We start from the raw sequence: 9624 nt of genomic DNA, 5'->3' as shown, positions 1-9624 counted from the left end.
AGAATTCACATCATCATCACTTCTAATCAACATTGTACTGGAGGGGTCTGGCCAGTGTCATAAGGACCAGAAATGAAAGTACAAAGCCTCAAAAGGAAAAAACAGAATTATCATTATTTACATGTGGTATGATTGTGTATGGAGAAAATCCAAAAGGACGTAGGGATAAACCAACAGAATAGGCAAGTTTAGCAATGTTGCCCAACACAAAATCAGTATACAAAAATATATACCAGCTCTAAACAGAACACAAGGATTTTTTAAAGATACCATTTACAATAGTGTCAATTTCCTAGGAATAAATTTTACAAAAGACACGCATGACTTCTTCAGAGAAAACTCAAACTTTATTGAGAGAATTTTCAAATTTTCAGTCACATTTTCAATGTGACATCAGCCATGTGTGTAGCTTCAGCTTGTCTTCTTTTTAACTTATGGCTGCCCATCTCCTAAAATATAAACATAACAGTTGAGTTCATTACTTAGCAGAACTTTACTGAGATGACACTAAAAGCACACAAAGAACACTAGTTTTGGTTTCTTAAGATGAAATTAAAACCAGAACGCTAACCACTGCATAGACTTCTATGCTAATGTACATTTTCAGGCATATGTGTACTAATTTTTAAAATGCCTCACTCTAGTGGTACGAGGAAACAAAGACTTCTCAAGCCAGAACAGATTAAATGCTATGAGCCCATTTAAAGATCATTTTAAGTAGAGGGCAAAAACAGCCACTGATTTCAGTTTTGTTTTGTTTTGATTTTTTAATCAAACAAAAAGTCCAAGAAGCAAAAAACAAGCAAGCAAACACAGTGTCACTCAAATGTATTGACTAAAAACTTTCTGCTAATTATATATTAGCTAAGGAATTGTTTAGCTGACTACAGAGAGGTCAAAGAATGCCATTCCATTTGGTTTGTCTCTTTGAGCAAAAGTGCAAAAATAATTCATTGATCTAGTTAAATCTTTATGTGGATTCTTTATACCAGGGTGGCCATTTGTCTCATTGGCGCCTGTTAACCTGATGTTGTATTCATAGCATTCCCTTTCCCTCTCAAAAGTGTCCTGATTTAGATGATAAAAATTACATGGTTGGAGGCCAGATATGCACGTTAAAAAATATATACATGGTCTTATTGGTTTATTTAAGCCACTACCATATAGATGACATTAAAATGTGAGGGAAACTGCTACTGTTTCTCAGTCTAGCTCACAATTTTTTAAAAAATCAACAAACCAACTTGGAAAATTCAAAACATACAGATCTATCTTACTTGTTAGTGCCTAAAAGCGATTTGTGATAAACAATTCTAGCAAATTTTTTTCTTAAAGCAACACTATGTGTCATTTAGATACCCAATTGCCCCTGGGGTATGTTAAGTAATGTATATACTTTTAAAAGTATTTGATCACTTGCCTTGAGTTTTGGAAGATTTCTACTCCAAAGTAATAATACTTTCATATTTTATAATTCAACAACATGGCTTTGACCTAATTCATTTTTCCCCTGACACTGTCTTTGAATCAAGTATTTGGTGTCTGAACTACCTTTCAAATAATATTTGTATGCGAGACTTGTTATTAAAGTATATTATAGAAAAAGAGTAACCCCATGACTTCCATTCCGAATGAATAACGTACCTGCTTCTTTAGTCTTAGCATGCTTAGGATTAGGTGGAGTCTTCTCTTTTACATCAGAGCCATCTCCACGCTCACTCCGAGTCTTTTCCAGATCCATTTCCTGGCAATCACCTTCTACTTTACGTTCTTATATAAATAAAAAAGTTATTGATATAAGTAAGCAGTAAATTATAAATTAGTGTTATTAAATAAAGCTCTGTAGGCTTGTATTCTAACAAATGTGATTCATGAGTGCAATGGGCATTGGAATTTTCTACTAGAAAATGGGGAAGAATATTATCTCTACTATGAAGTTTTCTTTTCCTACGACTGTTTAAGACAACTTAGTTGTCACTTTCACGATCTACATATACTTCTGTTACTGTAAATCACTCATTACAGCAGTTATTTGTTTACATGAATTTCCCTGATTAGATTGTGAGCTCAAGGCAGAAATCATTATCTCATTTATATCCTCAGCACTTAGTACATTACCCGGCACCTAGCAAGCCCCAGTAAATGAATGAAAAAAAGTCTGTAAAAATATTAACATAAGACAAACCCAAATTAAAGAACACTTTAAAAAACAACTGGTTTGGATTCTAGTTGTCAATGTCATGATATGCAAAGAAAGACTGAGGAACACTTCCAGATTAAAGAAGACCAGAGAGATATGGCAACTAAATGCAATGAGTAGTCTTGGATTAGATCCTGGATCAGGAAAAAAATCCTATAAAAGACATTCCTAGGCCAATTGACAAAACTGCAATGGACTATATATTAGATGTTTTCTCAATGCTAATTTTCCTGAATTTGATAACTGTTCTGAGGTTATTTAAGAGATTATCCATATTTTTAGCAGATACATACTGAATTACTTACAGAGTAAACAGTTGTGATATTTGAAACTCTCAAGTGGTTCAGCAATAATATATTAATATGGTAAAAACAGGGAGATAAATGGCAAAATGTTACAGCAATCAGTGAATCAAGGTGAAGAATACACAGGAGTTCACTGTACTTGGATAACTTTTCTTTACATTTTAAGTCCTTTCTAAGTAAAAAGTTAAAAAATAAATATATGACAAACGGATTATGGTTCAGAAAGACAAAATTATTGAAGACTTTTAACGGCAACTAAAAGGATTTCACATTTTTATTTCTCTGAATTATGACATTTTCTAAAAATTGCTATGTAAGATCTAACCATAATATATCTAGGTTTCCTCAAACTTTTAATGCAATGACTTATGCCCAGAAAAATAGTATCCCAATAAAACCAAGTTTAACTCATGAAACAGTTTACAATTTTGTCTAAATTTAATGCAGTTTCCTTTTGTTTGCTAATATAGAGTCTTGGCAAGGATTGTATTTTCCAAGTATGCCGAAGAACTCTTAAGATATAAGATAAGTAAAATGCTGAAGAGAAAATTTATCACAAGGACTACAGCAGCTGAAAACTACACTATTCCCTTACCAAGGATTACTTTACAGGTTTCCAGCCAATTTTTAGGGGATGGTTTATTTATTCCTGTTACTAGTAAAAAATCATACATGAAACACAAAATGCTCCTCCATGCCCTTCTCACCTTCGATCGGAGGTGTTCCTTCTCTCTCTTGTCCAGGTTCAATATCCTGATTGTCAGTTGGTGGTTCCTCTTGCTGAGATTCACCGGGCTTTTGAGAGGTGGGGGAGAGTAGATGCAAATAGAATATTGTTATTAATATCATGGCAATAGAAGTCACAAATATACATACTATGTGAAGGTAGCTAGTCACAAATAAATCTGAAGAGGTTTTTCCTATCTTCTCTGTAAGTACTCTTAAGAAAAGTTATTCTTCCTATATAGAATATACTTTAAGGAGTTACCTGCAAGGACCAATAATTCTGGAACCCATTTTCATCTTCTCTGGGCTGTATTATTTATTAATAAGCATGATAGGAAAGTCATAAGACTATTTCCAGACTCTCAAAAACATACATATGCAGACAATATCAGAAAATAAGTCTCCTTGCTCAATGTCTCATTAATGTGATTTAGTTTGCAACTATTTTCAGCAGGGAAGTCCTTTATATAACAGATCTATATTGGTTAACAATGTTTTCGATTTTCTTTCAGAAAAGTACATTTCTGCCAATGGAAATAAGATACTGAAATGTACTCACAGCCACGAATGCAACCACATCGGGAGCCTCCTGACCATCTCCTCTTCCTCTGGATCTTGATCTCACTCGTGCACTCATCGCTGCTGCAACTAGAAGATCGTGAACTGAAGACTGCAAGAAAAAGGAGTAATTATACTCGACTCTTTCCATGGCCATCTGCTGATTGTAATTTTTTTTAATTTTGTGAGATTTCCATAACAGGTCCTGAGTTTATAATAACTACGCCTGGTTTCCAATCACATCAAATAAATCTATCTGCAAACTGCTTTGTTTCTTCCACAGCCAGCTCGGCAGAGAAGTGATCTTCAAGTCCTAGATCAAAACATGGGGTCTTTCCTAAAGAGACTTAATTTCATAACTAAACTCCATTATGAAGAGATTTTTTAATATACAGCCACCCCAGGTCCCCTCCTCCCCAGGTCCCCACTGGGAACTCCGAAACCTGTCCTCTTTCAGCAGTTTCAGGCGCCTCTGGGACTCAAAGATACCTCAAAAAGTACCCCCAAGTTTTGCTCCATCTGATCCCTCTCCCCTCCGTGGCCCAACTTCCTCCCTCGCCCCGGCCCTGCCACAACCACAAGGTCATGGTGGCGCCACCGCCTGTGAGGCCCTTCCTCCTCCGAGGCCACGGACTGTGCTGCCCGACCCTCCTGAAGCCCACCAGCTCCTCCTCACACTTAAACTCCCATGGAGGAACGATCGGTGGACCCACCCACTGAGTCTCAGTCTCAGGTGAAAGAGTCCCGACAATTGGAATGCAAACGGCACCCTCACAGCTCCGCGGCAGTTCACCTCGTGGGTGAAGGGGCTGGTGGGAAGACGCCCAGTGAACACGAGCACTGAGGCAGGCGCTGTCAAGCGCGGGCTGTCCCACCCTTTCCCTGGCCCCCACTGAGGACCCCAGCATCCGTCCTTTATGGGCAGTTTCACATGCCTCCAGGACTCAGATAGTGTCCCGCTCCAAAACTCACAGCATCTTGGCTGACCCTCCTCCCCTTCATGGCCCTCCTTCCTCCCCTGTCCCTGCCCCGCCGCATAGCTGCCTGCTAGGAGAAGGATGATGACCTCGAGGCCCTTCCTTCTCTGAGGCCAGGGACCACAGGGCCCGACCCACCAGAAGCCCGCCGGCCCACTCACTCACACCTGTTCTCACTTACACTTGAGTCAGCAGAGAGCCTGGCGAAGAATGAAGAAGGGAAGAGAAGTGGCACCTACCTGCTTCTGCCTCCTTGTTTAGACCTCAGCAGTGTCAACCCCACCAGCCAATCCCAAACCTCGGGGGTGTGTCACGTGGGTTGTCTTTCCAGCCCTCTCCCGCCTCCTAGAGGCTCTGTGCCACCTGGAGGAAGGGCCTGCTCGGTGCTGAGAAGGGCTTGTTTCTGGCTTCTGGCCCCTCCTGCAAAATGTTCTGTCCTTCTGGATCTAGGAATGTTCCCAGCTCTGCATTTCACCTGCAAATTTACCCTTTAATTTTTTCTCAGTGCTGCTACCTCAGTGGCCCTCAAGAGGGTATTCAGTCTTCCCAGAGATGCGTGAAAGCTTAGGTTCTCAGAGAGTGCAAAGCCATTTTAAGCATGATAGGAATCCAGAAAAAAATGTAAAGGAGAAGGATGATAAACCCACATACATAAATAAGCCTAAACATTTGCACAAAAATCCAGGCCAGGTGCGGCAGCTCATGCCTGTAATCCTAGCACTTTGGGATGCTGAGGTGGGTGGATTTCTTGAGCCCAGGAGTTCGAGACCATCCTGGGCAACATGGCAAGACCCTGTCTTTACAAAAAATACAAAAATTAGCTGGGCATGGTGGTGCACACCTGTAGTCCCAGCTACTTGAGAGGCTGAGGTGGGAGGATAGCTTGAGCCCAGGAGGTTGAGGTTGCAGTGAGCCAAGATCACACCACTGCACTCCAGCTTGGGCAACAGAGCAAGACCCTGTCTCAAAAAATAAAAAATCCTGTGACCCAGCATTTCTACTTCTAGGACTTTAATGTTAAGGAAACTGTCTTGAATGTTGACAAATATTCCTTGCTTGGCCAAACTTTTAAGTCAGGCTTCTGAAACTTCTCCTCCTAGGCCCATCTGTGCATTTCCTTGTAAAACCCAGTTTTAGCAAAGAGCCCTGCTAAGTCAATGTGGCATGAACCCTCCATCCTCAATATCTGATCATACTTGCTATCGCATGGGGTTCTTCATCTTCCACCATCCCCCAGGTGATGTCTGATTCCCCTTGGCCTGTCTTCAGCAAGAATCCTGCTAGGTGGGTTTAGCCAGAATCCCCCTTACCCCTGAGGTTTCCTCTAAGTAATTTTCCACCCACGGACCGCCATACTGCTCCTTCGCTATACATTCCCACTGGCCTGCGCTGTATTCAGTATTGAGCCCAATCTCTCTCCCCCACTGCAAGATCCCATTGCAATGGTCCCTATACCCATCACCACAGTCCTAAATAAGGTTTTCCTTACTGTGCTTTAACAACTACCGCTGAATGTTTTTTTTCTTTAACCATGTGAACAAAAATTTGGATACATGGGACTTGCAAAACAGCTTAATTTATAATAGCATGGTCATGGACTTGCTATATAAGTAAATTATGGCACACTTGAAAATGAAATATGGGTGACTACCAAAACCAGTGCTGAATAATATTTCCTGTAATAGTGGTGCTGTTCATTTTAAGTTATTAACTTGAAACATCCAGTTATGTAGCACTGTGTATGTACAATATGATCTCAAAAGAAAAGAGAGGTTCAATAGTGCTACCACACCACCAGCCTTCCTCTCAGACAGTAAGTGTGCTTTGTTCTTGTGCAACCAGCATGTTCTGGGGCTCCAAAGATATATGGTTCTCCAAGGGGAACCCAGCAGATAAAAGGCAGTGCTAGGGGTCATAGGTCTCCTGCACCTGGTGCACGTCAAAGAGCTTCACCATCACCTAGGTGGTCTGATCCTCTGCTGTCAGAGAAGGTGTGGGGGGTTGGGGGTAGGGGGACAGAAGCCCACTGTTACTGCTTTGGGCAAAAGTTAGATGGGTGCCTGCAAGACAGAAAGGAGCTTGCCCTGCACATCCCTGTCCACCCCCTCCTGCCCCCGCTAAACCCCTGGGGGAAAAATATCCTTTCTGTCCGTGCATGCCTGGACCTGGACCGTTCTCAGACTCTGCAGGTTACCCTTAAAGAAGCGCACATTCTTTGAGAGTTAGAAAGATCCCCCATGGCAGAAGTAGAATTGCCAGATCTCCCTCTCCTTCTCTCCCTCTCTCCTACAGATAAGATGTAGAGTCAATACAGAGCCAAGTGTGAAGAATATATAATTCTTCCTTGATATCACCAATCAGGGATAACTACTTTTTATATCTAAGCAGGAGCTGCTCCTACTACTCAGATCTTTATGTAGATTAAATAAAGATTTATTGAGAGACTGAGATCTCACACTCTGCAATCAGTATAAACTGTGGGCTCTAGTCTCAGCCTCCTGTTTCTCCTCAGGTAAAGTGCTTTCATTAGCTCTCAGGTGTTTCCTATTATCACTTGGAAAGGCTATCTGCAGCCTGCTGCCTCCCTGACCTTGGTGCCTGTCGGTTGGCAGCTGCTGTGTTCTCTGCATAGAATCAAGTTTCTGTAGGATGCTGTGAAGGAGTGAGAGGACAGGTAAGGTCCTTTCTGTGTGAGAGCTTAGATCTGAACTGAAAAAGAAATCCCGATTTGCCAAGCACCATGAGCCTTCCCAGAGAACCTCATCCTCAGGCAACATTAGTGCAAAGCAAGCACTCTGATCAAGGATGTAGGTGATCCCAAGCCCTTGTTTGTATCATTGTGATGATTATAGATGTCACTTTCATTGTATTCATTTTATGTCACAGGTGATATCTGCTCCTTACAAATAATCCAATCACTAAAAATTGACTAATTCTACTGTTTTCTGCTATTTGATGGGAGGAAACACCACACTACTATTTGAATTTGCACTTTTGATAAATAATACGTTTGAACATTGTTATTCAAGTAATTCATGCTCATAAACAATCCACAAAATCAGAAAGAGGAGAATCAAGAAACAACTCTGGAGTTCCAGCATTCATTAAAAACCTATCTTCTATTTGTCATTTTAGTGCATGTGTTTCCATATATTTATCATTTTAGATGATCATTCATGCTGCAGCAAACATCCTCATGGACCATTTTCAGTCCACTTCCTTAAACATTTCTTCATGAAAAAATTCCTACATGAAGAAATAGGGGCTTGAGAGTATGTACAACTTGTCTAATGTCACACCCTCTGGCAAGTTATGCCTGGAATTAAATCTGTATCTTTCCGATTCTGGTTTAAGCCTGAATCATAAACATAAACATGTATGCTTCTTCACCTTGTGCTACCCTATGGATCCAGTAGTTCCTTTGAATCCCTCAGCTCAAGGAGAAGCTTAGTAACCCCATGAGCACCATCCATGAGAGGTGATATGGTGTAGGTGCCCACATGTGAAGAATGCAGGACTGGCAGAAGAAACATCATGTGCTAAGTCTTGGAAGCATGCTTGCAAACTGCAGAGGCCACTGGAGCTGGAGACCGAGGCTGTGGGTCAGAGGAGGATCTTTTCTCTGGTGTCCTTTGACCTACTGTATGCCACAATAAGGGCATGAATATAAATATTATGAATATAAATATTTTGTGAGATGATTTTTCTAAACACTGACGGGTAAACATAAAGGCAATTTTCATGATTGCAAAGGAGAGTTCCTGGAAATCTTGACATGGATTGACAAAGTATGTTATTTTAAACTGTTACTCCAACTACCTGTGAACTCCTTCAAATACTACTCATGCCCATTCAGTTGCTGCACACATGCTCATATCTATTCAGATAGCTATTACTTAGCGTCAGCATTTCCGAGTAGTTCACCTGAAGCAACTGGAGAGGAAGGAAGATTCTGTCCTTGACAGCTCCACCATCAGAAGGAGAAGCCCTTGTTTCCCAGTCTCCTTATATAGAAACCACCAGGTTCACCTTTCTGTGCCAACTGAGCCCCATTTCATAGTTGTGCTTGTCACTTCAGTCTTCACTGATGGTGTGCAGGCCTCTCACTTGTGCTAGAAAGCTCATCTGGCTTTGGACTTCTTTCTCTTGGGCAAGCCTCCTCTTATGCATGTATCCCTTCACAGGTAATTAGTGAGGGTACGTTGGTCATGCTGGCCTTTGCTGGTTGTTATGTCTCTACCTGTATACCTTTGCCAAAAATCAGTTGTCTGTATAGGTGTGAGTTTATTTTTGGACTCTCTGTGCTGTGCTAATCTATTTGTTTATCTTTATGCCAATGTCACACTACTGTGACATAGTTTTGTAGTAACTCTTGAAATCCTACTTTGACTAATCTTGGTCTTTTTCATTTCCATATGAATTATGGAATCAGCTTGTCAATTTCTACCCCCCAAAAAACCTTCAGTAATTTTGATTGAGAATGCACCAAATTTATAGATCAATTTGGGGAGAATTGACATCTTAATAATATTGAGTCTTCAGACCCGTGAACAAGATATATCTCTTCATTTATGTAGGTCTTTTTTTTTCTTTTTTTGTGTTTTTTCAATTATGCAGGTCTTAGTTTCTCTCAGAAATATTTTGTAGTTTTCAATGTATAGATTTTTCATATATTTTGTCAGGTTTATCCCTTATGTTTTTCATGTTTTATGATATTGTAAATGGTATTGTTTTTATTTCCATTTTATTGTTTGTTGCTAGTAGACGGAAATACAACTTATTCTTTATATTGAGCTTGTATCCTGCAATTTTGCTAAACTCACTTGTTGGTTTTAGTAGGTTTTCATTGGTTTAATTA

General features: G+C 40.3%; 1 protein-coding gene across 2 annotated transcripts; it reads right to left on the bottom strand.

The window, feature by feature from the left end:
• Positions 1–325: 325 nt before the first annotated feature.
• Positions 326–5261, bottom strand: PAGE4 (PAGE family member 4). Of its 2 annotated transcripts, none has more exons than XM_016947577.3 (5): positions 5006–5261; positions 3791–3901; positions 3213–3300; positions 1645–1770; positions 326–449 (listed from the first exon to the last, which is right to left on the bottom strand). In XM_016947577.3, the coding sequence occupies exons 2-5, from the start codon at positions 3866–3868 to the stop codon at positions 433–435; spliced, it is 309 nt and encodes a 102-aa protein (XP_016803066.1). In that variant the 5' UTR covers positions 3869–3901; positions 5006–5261; the 3' UTR covers positions 326–432. The 2 variants fall into 2 exon arrangements, with proteins under 2 accessions (XP_016803066.1, XP_001142763.1); XM_001142763.4 differs by lacking the exon at positions 5006–5261 and adding an exon at positions 4948–4999.
• Between the last annotated feature and the right edge of the window lie 4363 nt (positions 5262–9624).

Source organism: Pan troglodytes, chromosome X (genome assembly GCF_028858775.2).
Source record: "Pan troglodytes isolate AG18354 chromosome X, NHGRI_mPanTro3-v2.0_pri, whole genome shotgun sequence".
Classification (NCBI taxonomy): Eukaryota; Metazoa; Chordata; class Mammalia; order Primates; family Hominidae; genus Pan; species Pan troglodytes.
This window is presented reverse-complemented; position numbering and strand designations above follow the sequence as displayed.

Coding starts and splice junctions, on each gene's coding strand:
- PAGE4 (XM_016947577.3), bottom strand. CDS start 3,868: ATGAGTGCACGAGTGAGATCAAGATCCAGAGGAAGAGGAGATGGTCAG. Junction 3,301..3,790: donor ATGTGGTTGCATTCGTGGCT/GTGAGTACATTT, acceptor ACCTCTCAAAAG/CCCGGTGAATCTCAGCAAGA. Junction 1,771..3,212: donor AGGAACACCTCCGATCGAAG/GTGAGAAGGGCA, acceptor TATTTATATAAG/AACGTAAAGTAGAAGGTGAT.